Source organism: Ictalurus punctatus, chromosome 29 (genome assembly GCF_001660625.3).
Source record: "Ictalurus punctatus breed USDA103 chromosome 29, Coco_2.0, whole genome shotgun sequence".
In the NCBI taxonomy this organism is placed as follows: domain Eukaryota; kingdom Metazoa; phylum Chordata; class Actinopteri; order Siluriformes; family Ictaluridae; genus Ictalurus; species Ictalurus punctatus.
The window spans coordinates 9,261,981-9,286,231 of record NC_030444.2 but is presented as its reverse complement, the minus strand read 5'-3'; the positions used below and the strand labels follow the sequence as shown (position 1 = coordinate 9,286,231).

Genomic DNA, 24,251 nt, shown 5'->3' with positions numbered 1-24,251 from the left:
GGCGGTTTGATTCCCAGCCCCACACGACTCCACATGCCGAAGTGTCCTTGGGCAAGACACTGAACCCCAAGTTGCTCCTGATGGCAAGCTAGCACCTTGCATGGCAGCTCTACTACCCTTGGTGTGTGTGTGTGTGTGTGTGTGTGTGTGTGTGTGTGTGTGTGTGTGTGAATGGGTGAATGAGAACAAGTGTATAGCGCTTTATAGAACCGTTAAGGTTAAAAAGTGTTTGTGTGTGTGTGTATATATATATATATATATATATATATATATATAGTGCAATGTTATTTTTTTACATCTACGCTGATCGGAAATTTCTGACCTTTTGGTGGTTAAAAAAAAAATTACACAGACTTAGCAGGAAATCCCTCATTTTGGAACATGAGCAAATACAGCAACTGTATAACTGGTACAAAGGATAAAATATTATTTTCAAGCAGGCCATAATAATCAGGTACTATCGAAATAATGTTAAAATTAGATTTCTAATCTTTATCTTACTTATATAGCCTCCAGGATTGGGGGTTCGATTCCTGCTGTTGCCCTGTGTGTACGGAGTTTGCATGTTCTCCCCGTGCTGTGGGGTTTCCTCCAGGTACTCCGGTTTCCTCCCCTAGTCCAAAGACATGCATTGTAGGCTGACTGGCATGTCCAAAAAGTGTCTGTAGTGTATGAATGGGTGTGTGAATGTGTGTGTCATTGTGCCCTGCGATGGATTGGCATTGTACCCGGCTTTGTGCCCCATTCCCCTTGGGATAGGCTTCAGGGACCCTGTGACACGGAAGGATAAAGTGTAGAAGATGACTTATATTCCTAATTTTCTGAAATAATTCATTTATGCAAACTACAAAATGTTCAATAGAAATCAATTTTACTAAACACAAAGAAAATTGTATAAACATTGATTAAACATTGAGAAGCATGTAAACAGTGATTGGCATCATATTTAAACCCACTCAGTCTCCAGTTAACCATTGTAAATGTCCCAATAATGGTGATTTCCACCGCTATCACCTCATTACAAATTATAATCATTAATTAAAATAGCAAAAAAAAATGGGTAAGTGTTTTTTAAAGCATGAACATCACCTTGTTCAGCGGATGTACTGATTTATACTTTTAACAGTAACGCAATACTGGAATTTCCCTCAAAATCACTAATCTCGTCCTTCCCCTTCTTTATGATTGGCTGACAAAAACTTACCCTTTTCCTGATTGGTGTTCTTTGTTGTTCATCATTTCGTTTCCTGTTTTCGTTTTTTTCTCTCTCTCACTCTCCCTCCTGCGCTGAGGTACCAAAGTTTAATTCATGGTGATGTCAATATTGGTAAGTAACTTTGGAAAATGTTAAAGAACTGTTATTTCTCGTAGTTTTATTAGACCAGGTCACTGACACAGCCGCTACTTTCTGAACCTTTTCATCAGGCTTTTGCTATGTGTCCGAAAAATCTCAAAGTTAGCCTGGTTGCTAAATAAATAGCGTTAAGTCGCGAGACGGCATCAGGCTGGGCTCGTGCGGACAGAAAGTTTAACGACATTTCATTAATGGTCAGTAGGCAGACGTTACCTGTTATATAATTTAAATACTGGTCAGTTTCCATGAGTTTCAAACTGACAGCGTTGTTTATGTTGTAAGTCACAGCTTTTCGAACAACTCTGACTTTTCCATGTCGCGTATATATGTATACAGTGAGTTACTTTTACCATGTCGGCCGTCACGCCACAAAACAGGAGGCGACGCCCCTCTAAAATGTACATACTGACGTCCGACCACAAAGTACAAGACCACCTGGATGGTACCATTCGGCTGCAGAGGGGTAATCTGTGTCAGGAGCAAGAGGGAGGAGGGGAGCGCGTTGGAAGAGGGGACTTTTTATGGGTAAAGGTAAGATGCTAAATACTCCTCAATTATGAACTTTCACAGACTCAAAACCATGATTGAGCGCACGTTTTCACTATTTCCAATTTTTGCAGGTTGTAGACAATGGAACTATGGTGAAGCTTGATAAGCACTTATTAAATGAAATATCTACTGAGCAGGCTGGCTTGCTGGAGCCTATCACTGACCTTGAATTACGCTTCAAACTGCTCTCCAAACCTCACCGGCTTACCAGATTGGCCAGTTTGCCCCTGGGGACACCCGTGCTAGTGCGGTGTGGCCAGTCAGTAGACCTGGCTGATGCTGAGCTTCGTTATCGTGGGCCCTTGATGCGAGGAAGCGGAGCCGTGTATTTTGGGGTCCAACTAAAAGTAAACATCTTAACTTTTCCTGTAAAGGGAGGATGAATTTTGACATTGTAGTATTTCCAAAGCAATTCCAAGTAGATTATGATTGAAATTATCTTGTTTCTCTCTCTCTCTCTCGCTCTCTCTCTCTCCCAGGGATCTGCAGCAGGGAGGGGCAACGGTAATGGAAGCTACAAAGGACACCAGCTTTTCACATGCCCTGAACAGTGTGCCCTTTTTGTGTCAGTCAGCGATATCACAACACACCGATTTACCCGAAGCAGCAGTTCTGGTGATAATGATCCTCAACAAACTGAAATAAACAGACCCAACCCGAACAGCCAGAGTTCTAGTAATGTCCCAAATCCAGTTAGTGTCTTAGCACGTTCAGCAGAATCTGTGCCAGCTAATACTCTGCTGCAGGTTGGGCAGAGGGCCTGCTTCGCCCAAGACAAGGTGTATCATTGGGGCACGGTGCAGTACTGTGGGCAGCTTCCTGGCCGTACGTCATCAGGAGGAGTGTATGTGGGAGTTTTGCTGGTGTGTGAAAGCTGAGTATAATTATTGAATATTGGATAAATATATGCTTTATTATGATAATGTTCATATAAAAATGTTTTATTCTAATAATTCCTACAATCCTGGGGAAAAGAAAGTACATGCTCCAGTTTTATCATTTTACTTATCAGAGCCTAAATAACTTTGTGTGGTCCTCACCAACTTGTATAAACAAACAGATAACCTCAGGTGACAACAAAACACACAACAGATTTCAACGTGTAATTTTTTTTCCAAAAAAGTAAACCAACATTCAGAAACCAGGTTTGGGGGGAGAAAGAAGTACACCTTGACTACTTCCACATTCGATAAGAGAGTAATTAGCAGCCGGGTGTTACTAAAGAAATGCATAAGATTAGTTAATTATCAAGAAGTTGTGACTACCTCTATAAAAGCAGAACTTTTACATAGGACGTTTGGTGTTCTCAAGAACTTAGGTGTGTCTTTACATCACGCCAAGAAGAAAGGACATTAGCCATGTTCTGGCAAAGCAATTGCTGCTGCTCATCTATCTGGGAAAAGTTATTACAAAAAAGCCATCTCCAAACTATGTGAAATTCACCATTCTACAGTGAGAAGGATTGTTTACTAATGGAGTGTTTTCAAGACTGTTGCTAGTCATCCCAGGAGTGGGGGTCCCAGCAAATTCACCACAAACAAGCAAGGTGGTGGAGGGATGATGATTTGGGCTTGTTTTGCAGCCACAGGTTTTGGGTAACTTACAGAAATTGAGACAATGGTTCCATTTTATAAAAGGAATATTCTTGAGAGGAATATGAGGCCCTCCATCCATCATCCAACCAGCTGGGCCGAACTTGGGTCACGCAACCCTGGGTTTCACCTATGAAACTGCATTTGTTGTTAAAAAGGATAAACCAACATGAAGACCAGCGAACTGTCAATGGAAGAAAGGCAAGCCATTTTGAAGCTGAGAAAACTGATCGGAGCCATTGCACAAGCATTGAGCATAGCCAATACAACAATGTGGATAGTCCTGGAAAAAAAAGAAAAGAAACCACTGGTGTACTAATAACCAGACAATACATCAGCCATGGAAAACCGCAGCAGTTGATGACCCAATAATTGTGAGAGCTTATATATGTATGTATGTATGTATGTATGTATGTATGTGTGTGTGTGTGTGTGTGTATGTATGTATGTATGTATATATGTATATGTATGTATGTATGTATGTATGTATATATACATATATGTGTGTATGTATATGAATGTGTGTGTGTGTGTGTATATGTATATCTGTTCATATACATTTGGAGGGGACTGTAAATACATTTCTAACATAAAACATGAATTCTTTGAAAATGTAGTCCAAATTTCAGTCAACAAGTTTACTGTTCTTTTCAACAATAGAGGGGAAGTGTTGACTATTCTATAGTTTATACACTACAGATGTGGTAGATAAAGCTTGAAAAGGTTAAAAGATGTTGAAAATCTTTTAAATGAATATCCACAATAATAATATGGTGTATGTTGAATAAGTAAGGAATAAAACACAACAGAGTGTGCTGTTATAGGAAAATAATCAACGGTAGAGTGATGTGATGTGGCCTGACACAAAGCTGTTCCTACCCTGAAGTTGAATATTTTCCTATAACAGAACATCCCAAAATGTTTTGTTTCTCTTAAACCACAGGATACAAGCAAGTCATATTACAGCGAAACCAGAAAGTGCAAAGTCCTCGGTCATGAAGACTTTCCTGTGGTGGAAAATCTTACTGACTGTTAGAAAGCACTGAAATAGGAAATTCCTTCCAACAACGTCGCCTTACCGAAAGCTTCACCAAATAAACAATGACATTTCTCTTTTATAAATAGCACATTTTCCATAGATTACGTGGAACATACAAACAATATTGTATTAGAACGAGCGCATTAATATAAACTTGTCATTTGAATTACAGCCAGCACTACTATCAGAGCTGTTGTCATAGAAAACTCAACACCTCCTGATCAGTCAGATTTGAGAATTCGACAGCGTTGTGGTGAAAATGGCATTATCAGTTCATACCAACTATAGCTATTAGTGTTGTAAGTGTTGCTTTGTGTGTGTCTCTTTAGGACAACCCAGTAGGAAACTGGAATGGTTACTATAAGAGCTACAAGCTGTGCTCCATTCCGTCTCCTGAATACGGCCACCTTCTTCCCCTCTCCAAAGTGGTTGCAGGTAATACTGAGTTCAAACAGAATGATGCAAAGTGGTGAAATTCAGTGCATGGAGCCATTTGTAAAGCTCGTCCTAACAGAAGCATTAAAATTCAACACCAGTAATGTGTTTTCTTTCCTTCCACATTTCTTAGAAACGAGGTCAGAGCGCACAACTCCAGAAATCCCTCCACTTCCTTCCTCCAAAAACCCCCTTCAGCCGCCTTCACCCACACATAGCAAGCACCTTCCACAGACGACAATACCCACCAATTCCAGCCACAACCCTAGACTGTTGATAGAGCCTTCCATGCTAGCCATGGCTAAATCCGCTCTACAACCTCCAGCTCCATCAAATGCTTCAAAAGTTCCTTTAAAACCTCCTCCTGCCACGATTGTTAAATCTGCACTCAAACCACCTCCTGTTCCACCTATTAAGCCACAAGCCCTTTCACCCTCCGTTGACCAGCTGCATACTTCAAATGGGTTTCATAATCCACCCTCTCCACTCATTCCAGAGAAAGCAGAGGCTAATATGTGGTTAGAGGTTGGGTCTATGGTCGAGGTGAATGACCCACCACTTTTCGGAGTCATTCGGTGGATTGGATACATTGATGGAATTTCAGAACCAGTAGCTGGCATTGAACTGGTACGACTCTGGAGTTTATATTTTAAACTTGGTACTATTGGTGGGCAAAATAGCATAAATGTCATGTACTGGTAGACATTTTTATGGCACGTAATATAAAACAGTAATTAGGTTTGTTTATAGTGTGCCGTAAAACTGATTTCAATGGTACTTTTTTAAAAATATGGATAAATATGTCCTCAATATTATAGCATCGGCAGCACATAAATTATTTGAAACAAAATTCTTTAGAAAAACTGCGACAGTGTTTTTTTAAATGTCATTTTAAAGATGCTGGAACGATGCTTCTGTTTTATAGCTTATTTCATCGGACACACCGTGGTATAAAATTTCTTGTGACATTATTGCAGCTATACTGCTTTGCATAATGTTAATGCTGTAACAGAATATTTATTACAGTAGTCCATGATATCGCACCTCTAGTTGATTCACAGGCACAATGAAGCGATAATTTATCAGGGACCCTGTTTTTTTTTTGTTTGTTTGTTTGTTTTTTTCTTCCCCCTCTTAGGACCAGGAGTTGACCGCTGCCACGGACGGCAACTACCTTGGGGAGCGTCATTTCCGTTGCCCCCCTAACAAGGGGCTGTTCATCAAACTACGTAACTGTAGGCGAGACTCCAGATTTCCTGTCCCTGAGGCGCCGATCAATCAAGTGGAGCGCTGCAATTCGATTGGTGAGTGTGTGGTTTGAGGATGGCTTGCACAGAGTTCTTTTTGCACCGTGCAGACTGGAACGTGTTTTGTAGGATAGATTGAACGAACACTAAACCATCCAAAGTTTGTGGACCTGACCATACATGCTTTTTGAAAATCCCCATCCAGATTTAGTTCTCCTATGCCGTTATAATAACCCCCACTAGATTTTGGAGTGTTGCTGTGGGGATTTGCCCATTCATCCACAAGAATGAGGTCAGACACTGATGTCGGATGAGAAGCACAGACTGCTTTCCAATTCATACACCTTCAGATCAAAAGATTTTTAAGATCATGAGAAACATTTCAGTCAATTGTCTCCAAACTTTTGACTGGAAGTGTATATATTAGTAATTGTTTTTGATTCAGTTCCAAAAGATGTTTGTGTTTATGTATGAATTTCAGCATTTGCAGAATGGGGCAGTAAGCGTGTGGAAGAGAACACACCACCCTTGTTGGGTCAGGAGGCTCGGCATTTGTACGAAGGCTTTAAGAAAGGCATCCAGGGCCATCTCAACTCTTGCTACCTGGATGCATCACTCTTCAGGTGAGAGTCATGTCTGTTGCCTTCCAACTAAACCAAAGTCTTGGTATCGGGTTTAACCCTTTTTTTTTTTTTTTTTTTTTTTTTTTTTTTTTTAAACCAGTTCATTTCAGGATTGTGTTGTTATTGCAAAACAAATGTGACTTTGTTGAATTACAAAAAATGTGTGTTTCATTTAAGGAGATGTTATGAAGGTTAGGCTGAGAATAATTATTCAGATTTAACCAGGCTAGAGGTTAGTACAATGTCTTACCCACTGAGCTACCCCTGCCCCAAAGCAGGATTTGACCCAGTCATCTAACGATGGCACACAAACAAGGAACAAAATATATCCCCTGATCAAAGGGCACCAAGGAATTCTTTATATATTTATAGGAATATTTATACCTGTGCATATTTATACCTGAGCAGCAAATAGATATAACTTTTTTGTGATGGTGATGATTTCTGGTGTTTATTGAGTGATTTTTGTGATTTGTAGGAGAATAATTTCACTCCCTCTGCTTCCTTCAGTCTGTTCTCGTGCTGCAGTTCAGTCGACTGGGTTTTGTTTTGGCCCTGCAACGAAGATGGTCACCGAAGCAAAGATGCTCAGGAACTACTGCGCTGTGAAATTGTCAATCCTTTACGCAGGTTCGCATGTTTGTGTAATAGAAAGAAATGCATTTTAGGCTAAGTTCACACTGCAGGGGAAAAGCAAGTGAAATTTCTTGTATGAAATTGACATAGAATCTGACATTTAGTTTTTCACCTACGCTACTGAAATCCAAGGACATATCTGTACGCTGTAAAAAATTGTCTTAGGAATGTTAGTACATGTACAGTCACTGTGATGTGAGCAGAGAATAACATCAATCAAAATAACAATCTGTGTCTCATCATACAACAGAGTTAATCTACATACATTAAGTAGATTTAGCTTTTTATTATAATCACATAATCACTCTTGCTAAAGAGACTAGTTTGGGCAGCTGTGGGTCAGGTGGTAGAGCGGGATGTCCACTAATCGTAGGGTTGGCGGTTCGATTCCTGGCCCAAATGACACCACATGCTGAAGTGTCCTTGGGCAAGACACTGAACCCCAAGTTGCTCCTGATGACAAGCTAGCGCCTTGCATGGCAGCTCTGCTACCATTGGTGTGTGAGTGTGTGTGTGAATGGGTGAATGAGACACCGTGAAAAGCGCTATATAAGTGCAGACCATTTAGTCTAGTGTTTCATGAAAACTTGTGATCAGATGGTAATGGGTTGAGGAATAGTTTATAGTGGGGTGTGTGGGTGTGTGTGTGTGTGTGTGTGTGTGTTTTAGTTGATATGGCGTCATTAGAGATTGTATTGTTGACTTAATATTAAGGATGATGGCAGATGTGAATCATTCTGTAATGACCTTTCATGAGAACAGCTGTCTATAAGTCATGCAAACTGTTTGAGAAACTTCCTGGAAATTATTTCCTAAAAAGGGTAGAAACCATGTTCGTTTCAGTCAGACTCTACAGTCAGCATTCACTGTAATATCACGTATGCATGCAGACATTTAATCAGTAGTTGTTGCTATTTAGCTCTTTAACCACAGCAGCATCATTCTTATTTCATATAGCAATACTCAACAAGCAGCTCAGATTTCACCATCTTAATTTCATAATGATTTTGAAGATTGCATCTGCTAACAGACATGCCAGGTGGAGCATTGCTGTTTTTATTTAATATTGCTTTTATTAAACATGGGTCAGTTCAGGGGTGTGACCTGTTGGGTTTAGTGTTGAATATAGGACACATCCAATGAGTATGTGAACAGCCTCGCCTAAAAAATGACACTTGCAGTGTGAACGTGGCCTCGGATTATGTTCTCAAGATTTGAAGATTTTTAATAATTAACACTGTATGCACAATTAGGTTTGGATACGTGTGTGCCAGTAAGACTATGGCATTACGGAAGCTTCTGGAAGCTGAGACTACAGATGCAGGCTTTACTAATGAAGAGAAAGGTAGAGTTAAAGACAAAGAAAAACAGAGCCAGTCTTTAGTTCCCAGGACGAGTCTAACAGGATTCTTTGTGTATGGTATGTGTCTCAGATCCTGAAGAATTCCTCAACAAGCTTTTCCAGCTCCTCCGGGTGGAGCCACTTCTGAAGATTAGGTTAAAAACCCTTCCCATCTTTGATCCCTTCTCCATAATGTACATGTTTGTCTTTTACTCCTCCTCCTCCTCCTTTCATCATCAACTTATTGCTTCTTTATGCTTCTTTTCTCATCTAGATCTTCAAGCCAGGAGCCACAGGAATGCCACATTTATCAACTTTTCCCTCCTACGCTTCCCTGTCCATCCTCACCTATTCGTTCTCCTCTCTCGCCCTCTCTCTCACCCTGTCTCTCCCCAATCCCTCTGTCCTCACCCTCAGTTGGACTCATGAGGGTTGCCAGTGTGCAGACACTGCTGGAATCCTCCTTCATGCATTCTGGGCTTAAATTCACAGAGGTAAAGGCAACTGACTCGCTTTTATTTTATTATTTTTTTAATAAATGTGACTCGTGGATTTTATTCATGTCTGATCTAGTATCAGTGCATTTACTTCTAGAGCATAATGTTTGTCACAAGTGAAGCAGACCTTTTTTTTTTTTTAAATGTGTATTAGTCAACATTTCAAAATCAATCTTAAATCTGCTGTAATTTTTAACCCCTTCAGAACCTGTAGCTATCACAATGGACTTCATGTTTTTACTGTAACACTCTTTGAGGCCCGTTCAACAATCTGTCAAACTCTATTATAGTAAAACGAGATATGGAAAAGAGAGGTTGTAGGCTTCAGACATGATTTTAACAGCGTACATGGTCTTGCTTGGGCAGTCTTCTCGGTATGCCAGTTATTTTGTCCATGCATTGTCGCTACATAAAAGCACAGACTATAATTGAACAGGAGGAAAAGCAACATCGACCTTAACGGCTGGTTCCACAGTCGCTGATTACAGCTTTGACTTCAAAAAACTAACAGAAAGATTCGAGAGATGTCTCTCTTTATGGTCAAAAACTGTACATTATGACATCAGTTAGCCAGACAAAAAATGTTTTGATCTCTGCTGAATTTAACTACGGCGTGGCTTTGAGGAGAGGCTTACGTAAAGATTGTGAAAGAAGATGGACTGGTAGCAAGGTCGGCAACAGCAGTTTTATTTTACCCTCCTCACCCCCCCCCCTTCTCCGAATGTGGTTATTTGCAAATTCCCACCTTCTAGCACATAACACCTACCAACAAAGGTGGGTCAAGGGTCAAGGCTAACGCCGATTACAGCAGCTTTAACCTTCTTACCCCGTGTGGCCGAAAAACCGGCTTGCCTGTCTTTGATCTATTCCCGTAAGGACGATATACCGGCTTGGTTGTCTACGCCAAATATCCGTAAGGCCGATATAGCGGCTTTACAGTGTAATCGTTATCCCCGTAAGGCTGGTGTACCGGCATTACTCTGCTATGATTCCTTACTTATTTAATTATTATTTTTTAACCCGGAAAGTTCATAACGTCACGACGTGATTACGTTATTACGTCGGCATTACGATGAAGATCCAAGCGTGAATATTGGTGTAATAGAGGAAGTGAACTAAAAATGCCAAAGCGAAAAGCTAAAAAATGTTACAGTTACACCTACAGTGAACACAGGTACATCTAAAACAGTGGAAAAAAAAAAGAAAACATGCACAGTTACACATGCGAGAGCGAGGATTCTAGATAGTGACAGCAGTGAAAGTTCAGGTGATGTTGAAACCGAAACCGAAACTGATAGAGACGCAAACTCTCCTGATTCAGACCCTAATCGTCTTCATCTTCAGCATCAACCAGTGCAACTGACACTGCAGGGGTCTGGAGTCATAACGGGACCATTCCTGTGCATTCGTGAAAACACTACCTGCTGGTCTGATTATCACCAGAAATGACTTTTGGTGCTAAAATGCATTTGTTTATTTATTATTTACTTGAATTTATTCAAAGGCATTGACCACGCTGATGCTCGTATGGTACTTCTAAATGAGTATAAGGATTTTAGCGAGCGTTTTTCGTCATTTCTCTAGTTAAGAATTGTGCTCTAAGTGGAGTAAAAACACTGAACTGCTTCATTTTCAAAGTAATATTACACAAATACATTATTATAAGTTGTTTCAAGGCCTAAAAATGTTAAAATTAAAATGTTGATTTTTTGGGTCCAATTTTGGCCTGGGAACTCAGGGTTGGCGTGCTGTTTCTATGGGGAATATAGGGTTGTGGGAAATAATACTGTGGGAAATAAGGGGTAAGAGGGTTAATGAAAGCTCTTTTATAATCCCTTAAACTCCAAGAACCTGTCAGTGGGTCCAATTGTTTAATGCCTTACGTTTGTTTTACATCTCCTCTTATCAGTACATGCATTTTTCCTATTGGATACTGATTACGAAGCTTTTTTTTAAAGATAAATAACTATAATAATTAATTATGAGCATAATACATATGGATTAATGTTTTTTAGTCATTTCATCATGTCCTTGGATTTATTTACTTTTTGTACTCCATTTTAAATCCCTTTTTGTACCGAGGGCTGACAGAATGACACTACGATATCAACGTCACAACATACATCCTGAGTATCGAGTGTAATGAGTATCGTCTGGACTTTGAAATTAATCCATTTCGTTATCAGAAGTGGCTGATTGGACATTTAAAATTGTAGCAACTGCCAGTTTTTTTCTCCTGTTCGTTGTTAAATGTTCTTTTTGTAGACATTGTTTATATTCTTTATGTTTTGGTAATTTGTTCATAATATCTCAGTGTAAATATTGTGATGCATAATGTATAATGATGAAAATATCAATCTCCATATATACAGAGAATTTTTTTTTCTTTTCGCTCACTCCCAGTCGTACCTAGTTTTTATTTTTATTTTTAATTAATTTAGTTTTATTTTTTATTCTAATAATTCTCCACTTTTTTATATACTGCATCTTGAATAAATGAAAGGTCCTATGTAAAATTTAAAAAATATTAAAAGCATTCTCTTCAGTTTGTTCTCAGAGCAGGTGCTGAATAATTCACTTTCTCTGTTTTGATAATCAGGCTCCATCCTGTCTTCCTCTGCTCATGCCACGCTTTGGTAAAGAGTTTAAGATGTTTGACGCCATTCTGCCATCCCTCACACTCGACATCACTGACCTTCTGGATGAGAGTGAGAATGTTTTCTATGCGTTTTTTTTTTCGTTATATTAAATTATACTAAAACTATTCATTTATTTACATTAGTACATATTAAAACATTTAAGAAGATCGAAGTGTTATAACACTATTTACTGTTATACTATTCCTTATTCTATTATACTGGATATAATAAATTACTCATACTGCTCAATTACATTAGTACTTAATGAGAACATTTTAAATTGTTCTGTCTTATATTGCTGAAGAAAAATCCTATCGAAACACCAATATGGAACCGAAGCTAGACTATCGGACTGAATCCTCTACTCTTCCCTCTAGCGCTTCGACAATGTAGTATATGTCAGTCGGTGGCAGAGTGGGAGTGTTCACAGTGTTATGAGGATCTGGACATCACACCTGGCCAGTTAAAACAGTTTTGCAACACCTGCAATGCACAAGTATGCATATGTCTTGAAAATCTTTTTTCTTTTTTTATTTTTCCTACCTGTCCTGTCACCCAGATAACATGTTGATTTGCATTTCTCCATGTCAGGTTCACGCCCACAAAAAGCGCCAGATGCACAAACCCATCAAGGTCAGAATGCCCAAGGGCACATGGGAGGGACCGGTTCATGGAGCTCGCCAGCAATTAACTCTCTTCGCTGTGACGTGTATTGAGACCAGTCACTATGTGAGCTTTGTCAAGCACGGGCCCCTCCCTACCGACTGGCTCTTCTTCGACAGTATGGCTGATAGAGAGGGTAAGAAATTAGACCGGTGACAAAGTAAAGGACAGAATGGCGTCTATATTATGCTCTGCAGGGCATTTTGCTGGTGTGGTTTGGGTTTACTTTGTGCCCTTAGTGGGAGGAGTCACTGAAAATCAATGCAGAGTTCTTCTGACCGATCACCTTCAACCAAATGAAGCATTTTAACAGTCTGTTTTTGATAGAGACTGACATTTCAATCTAACATGCTGAGGAAACAAAATGTATCGTTTTGTAGCTGCCTTGTTGGTCAGTGTATCCATATGTTTTCCCAAACACCTCAAATTTATTATTCTGATATTTACATAATGTACTGAGTACAATTGTGTATTAGTACTTCAAGTAAGTTCTTCCTTCACCAGCCTGGTTTTTTCTCTCTAGCTTGAAACTAATAATGAAAAAGAAAAATCTCCTGTGGCAGAAAACTGTTCTGACTGTTACAAAGTGCAGTCACCAGAAACGTCATCATATTGACGATTAGATGATTTTCTGTGTTCACAAACAACACATTTTTAGTCAGTTACTGGGGCCTTTCAGTAAAGGTTGTAAATGTTTGCGTAAACTGAACCAAACAAAACATTTCGGCTGGATTTAACAAACTTTCGGAAATGCCGGTTTTCTTCGTACTTGCATATGTATGCTGAAGAATGCCAATTGCCTGTAAATTACCAAGCATGTTCCTGACACACAGCTGATTTGCATTTTGTGAAATCCACAAAACTCCATTCCATAAAAGTTGAAGTGCACAGACGGCTGTGAGCATGGATCTTTCGATCAGGGTAAAGCCTGAAAAACAGAAGTGGAAGTTTTTTGACTAGAATTGAACGTTCAAGGTAAAGCCTGAAAAACAGAAGTGGAAATTCTTTTGACTCACTTATATAAATAATAAAATAAAAATATTTAACAATATATAATATTAATAATAATATTCAAGGCATATGTTTACAGCTTTAAGACCATATGCATCCTCTGCTCATACTTTTGTCATAATTGATTGATTAGCTTTATTCGTGTGGTTTTGTGGGTTTGTGTTGGCTTTATATTCTTTAATTAATTCCAATCATTTGAATCAACTGGTTTACATGATGGTTTCACTGCTCCAGTGAACTAGTATTAGGATGTGTTTTTGATCGAGAGTCCAAAGCACTTCTGTAAGTCGCTAAAGGTGTCTGCTAAATTCTGTAAACGTAATAAAAATTAAGCAGTTTAAAGTTAACAGTATATTCCATATACAGTTGCAATCAAAATGATTCAATCCCCATTGTAAATCAGGTTTATTGTCAAAATTTACAGACTTTCAGCTGTATGAAATGATCAAATCAAACAAAAGCAATTGAAATAGTTCAACACAACGAATGCTTCCAAGTGGTTTCCCCAAATTCAACTGAAAATGCAGCTTATAATGATTTCTCCAGTTTCAAAATTATTAAACCCCTTCATGGTAAGCATCTTTAGTACTTAGTAGAGCACCATTTTGCTGTTATGACCTGCTGTACACGAGATCTTAGCCCATTCCTCATGAGCAATAGCCTCCAGTTCAGTAATATTCTTGGGTTTGCGTGCTGCAACCGCCTTCTTCAAATCCCACCAGAGGTTTTCTATAGGGTTCACTATAGGGTTCTAGGGTTCAAATCAGGTGACTGTGATGGCCCTGTAGCTGAAAGCCTGTAAACTTTGACAATAAACCTTATTTACAACGGGGGTTGAATAATTTTGATTGCAACTGTATGAAAGTACAGTAATCCATGCCAATTATATGATTTGAAGTAGATCAAGTCAAGGTTTACATTAGTTAATCGTCTTATGCATAAATTGACACACTCAGGAGCACGAGTGAATACGAAGTGAATACGAATAAAGTCAGACCTGCTGTTATAAAAAACTAATCAACATCTTCTGACCGAACAGAACTGTAAATTCAGCAGGTATAATAAATTACAACAGTTTTTGACTATTATATAAAATCCCTTTAAACATTTAAGTTCTGATTCGCTTGTTTTGGTTTCCTGATGCCTTTGACAGGAGGGGAGAACGGCTTCAACGTGCCACAGGTGAGGGCGTGTCCGGAGGTGGGACGCTACCTGAGCCTGTCACAGGTGGAGCTCAGCCGCTTAGACTCCGCCTTCCTAAAAGAGCCGGTCCGAAGATTGCTCTGCGATGCCTACATGTGTCTTTATCACTGTCCTGAACTGAGCCTGTATAAGTGAAGTAAAGAGCTAGCAGTGTTGCTTGTCCTGACACACCCCCAAGCTTTCAGTGTTTCAGATACACGGGAATCTTCTTTTAGTGTATCACAGGCCGATACTGCAAAACATAAACCAAGGATTTTGAACCTTATATAGACTTGTTGGTTAAATGTCAAGGCTCATCTTAAATACAAACTCGAAAGAGTAGGTTTAAATGAATTGAGGAGTAAGAAACAGTCTTGATTTCATTGAAAAGGCCTGAGAATACGTATTTGTCTGACATTTTTGTTTTTTGGCCATTATCCATTATTCCATAAGAAACTTAAGGTGTTCAAACCCTTTTTACTGGCAATGTATTTAAATTCATCTTAAACAGTAACTGTCATGCACGACTGCATCTGTAGTCATACTTCTGTCAGCACTATATCATACTTCTGTCAGCATTATATTGAATCATTCAGATTTTCTCCAATGCTACAGTTTCACATTTTTAACAGTCACATTGAAATTGTACCAGATCTGTAGCAAGTGCAACTGACACCCAAACACGCCTGTCTTCACTGAAAGTATTGTCTTTATGTATTCTACTTGAAGAGATTATACTGGTGTGTATATAACTGATAGCTGATTTAATGCTTTGAGTATAAAATCTACTTTTCAAACATGACTGTTTTCTTTTGGACATATATGTAAGAAAAGTAGCATTATTCACTACTTCTACAATGAACTTCAGATAAAGTCTGTAATTTTACACCTACACTGTAGGTTTGCCTGATACATTAATTTATGAGCATAACACAGGTTCTCAACCTTGGGGTCATTTGAAAGGCAGATGGGGATACAGGGGATTTTCACCCATCATGATGGACAGCTTCCTGATTCAGCCATGAGAATGATTTCAATATGTTCTTTTGTCGAGGCATTCTTAAAGTTCTGAGATATATAACAACTCAGCATAAAACATTTTGGAAGACATTTTGCTAAAAAGTGTTGATTTCCCCATGTATGGAGATTTTTGGGACACCCAAAGATAACATGTACCTTTATTCATTCCCCATTGGGGAAAATCAAGAAAAGTGTTTTCGCATATCCCAGCTTGTTAGGAAGCTGGGTCAGAGATGATTTTGGCACCCCTGGAGCACAGATGGTTAAGGACTTTGCTTGGAGGCCTGGCAGTCCTTAAGCTTGAAGCCCCAACTTTCTTTCTGATCAGTGACCTACAGCTTTAACTGTTAAACCACCAGCGCCCTATTAGATCACCCTGTACATCTCCTGACTTTGATATTTACAGTAATCTGTAAATAATAGGCCTGTAATTTCTACTAATTGCTACTATAAAATGAGGTCACCAGCCAAACACGTTTGAGAACCTTGTCTCTGTGTATCTAATGTTTCCGTATCATCTTTAGCTCATTCTTAGGGCGTGTTAAACAGGGTCAGCTAGTATAATCTGGATCTCAGGCGACATGATTGTGTGTGGTAAGAGTAGTTGATATGCTTGTTACTGTTATTAAAAATCTTCTCACGCTAATCTTGTTATGAAGTAGTACTGCTGTTTGTCTCCAGTGCAGTAGGGGGCGATAACTACCTACAAATCATAACTTACCCAACAATAGCGTCATTGGATCCTGACGGGTTGCCAGATTCGCGTTTTACCTTCCATTTTCCACTTTATTCTTTCTTTCTTGTCTCCCAGATGGTATTAGAGAGTCATTCATAAACTGTATTAAGTGTATATGCACTTTGTACTAAATATTTACATAATATTTTAAAATGCAATAGCGTTCGCACGTTTTTTCTTGTACATGCACCTGTTACTATACACCCACCCTTAATATTAGTTATTATTTTTAATGAATTCGTGTATTATGTTTAAAAAACGCAGTATTACAAGTTTTTAGGCGCTGGTAATTTTAATTCTTTAAGAAAAAAATATGTTTAATACTGCTTCGTTCGAATATAAATTAAGATTCCGTTGACCACGGGTTAGGATCTGGCAACCCTCCAGACAGGCTTGTTAAGAGCAGAGTACAGAAGCTGTTGTTGTAGTTCAAGTATAAATATAAATCTAAACAAATAAGACCCTTACATTTTATTTCCGCAGAGACTAATTATTAACCTGTACAAGCAGATATTAGAGCTGTTTTAAGGTATGGCTGTTCATATCTCCTTATCTTAGCAAACATTGACGCTAACATTAGTTAGCTGCTAAGCACAGTCAGAAACGATGAAAAGAAAGAAATTAGTAGTATTGTCTGCGTGTTATTCTTTGCATATTAAATGTCCTCGGTTAAACCATTGAGAATTAAACCCGAGCTAATATTATGGTACAGAAAGATCTATCTGGAAAGATGAGACGTAGCACTGCTAGCTAAATGTGTTCTTACCGAAGGGTTAGCTAGTATCTAATGAGACTCTCATTGCTCATTTTTACTGTCTCTATAGATTTAAAGGAAAATTTCACCATGAAACACATTTAAAATGTTTATATTAAAATATTTCTGCTGTTTTTAGACATCCTGGTGCTGATTTGTTGGATGCTGCTGTATTTTTGTTATTTCTTTGAGAAGTTAGTGGTTGTGTGCTGCACTGACGTCACGCGGGGTCAGAATAATAGCTGAGTTGACGTCAAGTCCTAATTACCATAATTACGAGATTCCGACTTGTCCGACCTCGTAGAACTCATAATTACAATCAGTTTGTAAAGTAGGACTGCGTATGAATATCCCCACTACCCTAATATACAGTGGATGAAAAGCAGTACGTTAAAGGAGTACCGAATTCTCAGTATTCATAAAACAGTAAGTGAGAAATATCTGGATGAGCTGCTGATGATTGTGCGGTATGGAAGCAGTGGTCACTGTGGATACTGTGCTATCCCAAAATGCAACGGGACTGGCACAGAAGAGCCACGGAATCTGCGCTGTGTAGTACGTTTGGATTGTATTCAGGTTTGCTATTTATGCCGTGGTAACACTAGGCTTTAATCATGCGCATTTTTGTCAGACGCCGCTACGAATAGGGGCGGGAACAGGATATGACATCATCTGTCAAAACTTATGCTGCTTCACCAAAGTTGTTTTTTATGAACTTTCAAAGCTTTGTTGTAAAGTACAGGATAGCTCGCTACCAATAAAATTAGCGCTTCCATTTTTAATTTCTTTCTTCTTTTTTTCTTTTTTTTAAACTAACCCTACAATTACGCAGGTCAGAGTTCACCAGATCTGAACTTTCATCATGCAGCGTAGTTATGAAAGTTCTACGCATGAGCTTGCGTTTCTGGTCTGCCGTTTTTGGATGCGTGTGAATGGAAGTTAATGGAGCGCTAAAGCTTAGTCTGACCGCGGATTTATACTGATCAGTACATACTGAATCGAATGCAGTAGGTACTGTCACAACATGCGATTTCGGATCCTAGGAAGTTTCTGAGCGCTCCAACTTGACTGACCGCCGCAACGTTATGAGGAAACACTAAAAATCACAGCTTCAACAGTAATGTTGTTAAGTCGTTATCTCATAATATTACTTTACAGGATTTCAGAGTTTCTGAGGGTTTTTTTGTTATCATTGCGGCCAAAAATGCTTGATTTTGCTGCGACTTTTTTTTTTAAAATTGCACTGCAACTTGTGGAGGATTTGGGGGGGGGGTTTATACTTGAATTGGCAAAATTGCGATCGCATGAAATTGTTTTGCAACGTCTTTTGCGATGATGTTTGTTGGTAAATGAGACATGTTCAACGCACCTGAATCTAAGTGAACTTTGGCTGAATGCTCGTTGTGATACAAGCTCCTCAGAATATTAATAATGTATTTGCATACCGACTGTTACTTGTTGTATTGTGGTTGTATTTTGCAATAGCATAAAAATATTAGTTACATTTATATAGCGCTTTACATTATATGGGGGGGGTCTCCTCAACCACCACCAGTGTGTAGCATCAACCTGGATGATGTGACGCCAGCCATAGTGCGCCAGAACCCCCACCACACACCAGCTGTTAGTGGAGAGGAGAGAGTGAGCCAATTCAGAGATGGGAATTATTTTATTAATTATTTTAAAGAACACAGAGACTCAGGACCTCGGTTTAACATCTCACCCCAAACAGCACCGTCTTTTTACAGTATGTTGTCCCTGTCACTATACTGGGGCATTAGGACCCACACAGACGACATGGTGAGCGCCCCCTATTGGCCTCACTAATACCACTAATACCACTTCCAGCAGCAACCTTAATTTTCCCCAGGTCTCCCATCCAGGTACTGACCAGGCTCAACCCAGTTTAGCTTCAGTGGGTAACCAGAAGAGAGCTAGAAAAATGTGACTTAATGTTGTAATTATGGATTTTGCAGTTGTCAACATCATCCTCATCTCACATGTTCATTTTGGCGTATAGAAATACATAATTACAGTAATTCCGGGATGGCGTGAACACAACGAATGGATGGTGTCCACTTGCTGATAGCTGCACGTATGCGAACTCTGCAGTCATTTGGAGCGTCACTTCTTGCGCGTCCTCAGAAATCAATGCGACACGTCCGTGTGGCTCAATACTAAGCCTACATCCACACAAATCAGGTTAAATTTGAAAACGCATCTTTTTCCTCTGTGCTTCGGCCTTCTGTCCACACCGAGATGGCGTTTTTGTCCAACGAGAAATGGAGCTTTTCGAAAGCGCTCCCACTTTATAAAGTGGATAAATATGAAAGCGCCATTTTCACATAGTAGTGTGGACCAAGAAAACAACCGTATTCAAAAACAATGGCGTATTTTTAGTCATGTGACCCATTTAACTCGAAACATAGAAGATGGTGGACGATGTTGTACTAAAGATGTCCATTTTTAAAAACTGTGCTTTTCCTCGACATTGCCGGATCGATTCAGAGAGAACGAAAGTAAAAAAAACGCCTGGCCAAAGCTTCTTACGTTTTTACGAGCAATTTTTTGAAAACACCAGAGTAGAGCGTGTTTAAAATGAAAATGTTTTAAATGTTCTATGCGGTAGTGTTTAATGTCATATTAATGAGAAACCCAGTGTAGAAGTAGTGGAGACATTAACGCAAAGATTATATAATTATATTATTATATAATTTGATTGATTATATAATCAATTAAGATTGAAGATTATAAATATTGATATGCAAGACATTACTTAAAGCTTGATTCCTACCTGTACTGTGGGAATGTTAACGTTATGGGTGCAATCATATCGACTCGGACACTCGGACATCAAGGGTGAACCTTGGTAGCTAACTGGCTCTCTTAGGTAATTAGTGAAAATAATTCACGTTTATTTGTTTTGTTGTTTATTAGTAATAGGAGCCATGTCGTCACCGGGGGGACAGGGAGGAGCCTTGTCCACTAAAGCAACAGGACAAAAGAGGATGAAATGGGCTCTGGAGCTGAGTCTGGCCAACACCAGGTAAGAAATCCTAAACTTTATTAATCACAAGTGTGTGTGGATTCACAAGAGAAGTGGAACTAACTACACTTAGGACTCCTGTTAAGGCCAGCGATCAAGGAGCCCAAAAATTGGAGGACGCCCTACATGTTCATACATCCATGCAGTTTTACTTGATTTGCAGTTTTGCAAATATGCTTCTAGGTAACCAGGAAAAAGCAGTTACTGAAAGTACCGGACAGGTTATGGAATTAAATAAATTATGTGGCAAAGATCATTTGTAAATGAGTCTACTATAAAACAAGGCTTGTCGCATAGAAATACATCTCTCGTCTCTTGCTCTGTGCAGGACCCGAGGAGACAGGCAGCTTAAGGATGGAGAAGTTATGTATCCTGTGGGCTACTCGGATAAACCAGTCCCTGACACAAGCGTGCAGGAAGCAGACCGCAACCTGGTGGAGAAGGTAAAACGGCATGACGTGTAGACTAAAATAAGGAATTTTAGCAATACTGTATATGTGTGAGAGAACACATCGATTTCGTGCTGTGTTTAAAGATCATGTCTCTTCTGTGGAATGACAACAAAACTGCAGTTTGTAATCACTGTAATCTCTGCACTGATAAAATTTTACACCGGACTCTGCAGCAGTGAAGCAAATTAAAGCGCCAGTACACCGTTGAAAGATTTAAATGAAAAAGAGTTGACAAAAAGTATATATATTGCACAGAAAAATATATTTGTAGAGTAGTATATTTCATATACTATATATATATATATATATATATATATATGTATATGTGTATATATAAAGTTGATATTATATATTACCAGTTTGTTAGTGATGAAGTAGAAATGCTTTTGTTAGTGGCAAGTGAATGTGATAATAGGAGGAGGGTTTTTTTTAAGAATTCAGTCAATGTTAATATGAATTAATAACATTCAATAAGTGAAGAAATCTTACTTTAATCTTCAGAATTTAGTTAATGTTAGAGTAATGTGTTTTGTGTTTATGAGACCAGTTACTGTGAAACAACTTGTAGAAATGGAGAGAATAACGTTTTTATTTGCATTTTTTTCAGAATTGTGGAATTTAATTATTATTCATTTAAAAGAAGGCATAAAATGCAGAACCACCAAACTATCGGTATTGGCTGAGAAATTTAGCATCGGTGCATCTCTATTTAAAAACCAAACCTGTTAAATTGTTTAGTCGCTGATCGTACTTGCAGAGCACTTTGTGACGCATGTTATGGCTAAAAAATACGGCTTAGAACTGACAATTCATATAGCATTTGAAAAGTGAACATTCTTTTTATAACAGATGTGCTTTTCGGATACATTTTTTCAGTGTGTATTGTTTTTACATTTTATTTTTGCTTTAAATCATGTACTTGTGTGTCTGTGTGTGTGTCTGTGTGTGTGTTTGTGTGTGTGTGTGTGTGTGTGTGTAGAGATGCTGGGATGTAGCCCTTGGCCCTCTGAAGCAAATTCCCATGAATCTGTTCATCATGTACATGTCTGGAAACACAATTTCTATCTTCCCCATCATGATGGTGTGTATGATGGCTTGGAGGCCCATTCAGGCGCTCATGTCCATGTCTGCCAGTGAGTAAAGCTTCAGTTTGCTTTATTTCATTGCACTTAATGCTACTCCTGAACATGCTAGTGAGCTATATTAGCATCAAAGAAGCCAACATGTATTTTCTGCTATGAAGATAATCACGATGTATGTATACATCGTTTGTCAGGCAATAAAATAATTTAGCTCGAGATACGTTCTGTTTATAAATTCTGCTGCCCTCTAGCCATTTATTCTTAAAACTACAAGCGGGAAGCAAATCAGAACAGATCACCTCATAGCATTATTTTGTTCGAAATGTAGCTTGAAATAAACAGAATTGCTGTAAGCTTCTCAATAAAGTGTATTTTCATGCATCACGACGCAAGTATCATGATATTACCTTCGTACTAAACTTTTCCTGAGTATTGCAAATATCATCAGGTTTCAGTACTGTTTCTATATAATTATTACTCTCAGTACCAAGTGGGCTTTTCATCGCCCTGTCTTTTCCTCATTAAACATGTTCATTTTTGTACATTTTAAATGAAGACAGCTCTCAGCTTATAACTCATCATAACACTGTTTCCTTTGTTATCGAAAGTAAATATTGAAACCTTGAAATTATGAGGTTCTAGCAGTAACAGTTCTATTTATTTTAAGATATCGAGGCATGAAGTTTGAACCCTTAATGCAGTCCGACCAAGATATGATCCGACTTAAATTTTTAGGCCTACACCACTAGGTGTTTGAAGGATGAATTAGTCGCTAAACGAGAAGCTACATCAGTAGTGTGGAAGCATTTTGGATACAGAAGGTCAGACTCCAAACAAATGACAGTAATTTGCAAACCATGCAAAACAAAAAAAAACACACGCTGTGACCACACAGAGTGTTAGAAACATTTTTCAGCACCTAAAACAAAGGCACCCAAGCGAATATGAGGAGTGTCGGACGTTGTATCAACTCACTGTGTTGTTGTTGTTTAATTTGAAGGCCAATATATTTGTAATTTTGTTTTAAACAGATTTTTAAAGTTTTACATTTTTTTTACTGTCACCCTGAAAAAGTGAAGGATATAATTTAGTGTAAATTTAGTAGAATTTGTACTTTGATTGATTGGAGGATTGGCTGAAAAACACCATCAAGTATTTTAAAATGAACTTAACTAATTTGAGAGCTATATACAGTGGTGCTTGAAAATGTTCTATATTTCTGAATACATATGAACTAAAACATTGCAGGACTGATGTTTATTTGCAGTTATAGCTACACAAGGGGGTCACAACAGATTTTTTTTATAAGTAAGTGACCAAGTATAGTATTTTTCTCTCGTTTGTTGAATTGGGATCTCTTTATCTACTTTTACGACTTGTGTGTAAATCTGATGATGTTTTAGGTCACGTTGTTGCAGAACTATAGAACATTTTAAAGGATTCACAAACTTTCAAGCACCACTGTATAGTTAGTTAGTGTATATAGCTCTAGCAAAAATATCCCCAAATATTGTTATATTATTTGAAGGCCATGTCTTGCTACAATTATCTTGTACTTCCTTCTGATAATATCACAGACACTTGGGTTGTTTTCAAACTTGAAGTTAAAAATAAATCACTGAAGGTCTTTTACAAAGATAAATTCATTCAGAACTACAGATGAATTATTTATTAATACATCATTCAGCTGTGAATGCTGTTTTTGAGAGAATCGGAGAGAAACAGCTACATGCTAATACTGTTTGTTGTGTTCGTTTCAGTGCTACACCAATCTGAACAGGATGCAGAGCGACAAACATGCAAATGGTCATGTATTATAAATATTCATTTGATTGTCCTTCCGTGTTTCAGCCTTTAAACTGCTGGAGAGTTCAAGTCAGCAGTGGCTCCAGGGTTTGGTCTACCTAATTGGCAACTTGCTCGGCTCAGCGCTAGCCATCTACAAGTGTCAGTCAATGGGTCTCCTCCCAACACATTCGTCTGATTGGCTCGCGTTTATTGAACCTCCACAGGTATGAAGCAAACTGTACAAGGTGCCGTTTGAGTTTTTACAAAAATATGGACGTATAATGTATAAAATACAGTGGACCTCTATTACCCCTAAACAAAAAAAAAACTGTTTTCTGTTTTTCCTTCCACAGAGGTTGGAGATAATGGGTGGAGGATTGGTCCTGTGAGCCTTCAAAACCTCTATGCATTTACACACACAAACCCTTTGCCTGTTTAACACAATTTCATTAATTTATGTAAGTTTTGAATGAGATCTCCTTTGTCTTTGTTTCATACGCTTCTGCTACATATAACAATGTCCTTACAAAAAGAGATTTAATAAACGTATTTCAGTACTTTTGA

At 38.6% G+C, this 24,251-nt stretch overlaps 2 protein-coding genes across 3 annotated transcripts; both read left to right on the top strand.

The window, feature by feature from the left end:
• The first annotated feature begins 1,232 nt into the window (after positions 1–1,232).
• On the top strand, positions 1,233–15,611 carry si:cabz01101003.1 (ubiquitin carboxyl-terminal hydrolase CYLD). 2 transcript variants are annotated; one of them, XM_017461401.3, is made up of 16 exons: positions 1,233–1,327; positions 1,691–1,885; positions 1,975–2,250; positions 2,383–2,766; positions 4,864–4,969; positions 5,103–5,596; positions 6,108–6,273; positions 6,698–6,839; positions 7,350–7,469; positions 8,729–8,820; positions 8,909–8,972; positions 9,092–9,311; positions 11,914–12,022; positions 12,331–12,449; positions 12,545–12,752; positions 14,781–15,611. In XM_017461401.3, the coding sequence occupies exons 2-16, from the start codon at positions 1,706–1,708 to the stop codon at positions 14,963–14,965; spliced, it is 2,865 nt and encodes a 954-aa protein (XP_017316890.1). In that variant the 5' UTR covers positions 1,233–1,327; positions 1,691–1,705; the 3' UTR covers positions 14,966–15,611. The 2 variants fall into 2 exon arrangements, with proteins under 2 accessions (XP_017316890.1, XP_017316891.1); XM_017461402.3 differs by having other exon boundaries at positions 1,250–1,327; positions 1,732–1,885.
• A 1,345-nt stretch (positions 15,612–16,956) lies between these two features.
• emc4 (ER membrane protein complex subunit 4) lies at positions 16,957–24,251 on the top strand. The gene is given in 6 exon segments (NM_001200485.1): positions 16,957–17,094; positions 20,257–20,365; positions 20,694–20,808; positions 21,797–21,950; positions 23,751–23,911; positions 24,041–24,251. Coding segments are annotated over 5 exon segments (564 nt in total). The 5' UTR covers positions 16,957–17,094; positions 20,257–20,267; the 3' UTR covers positions 24,077–24,251.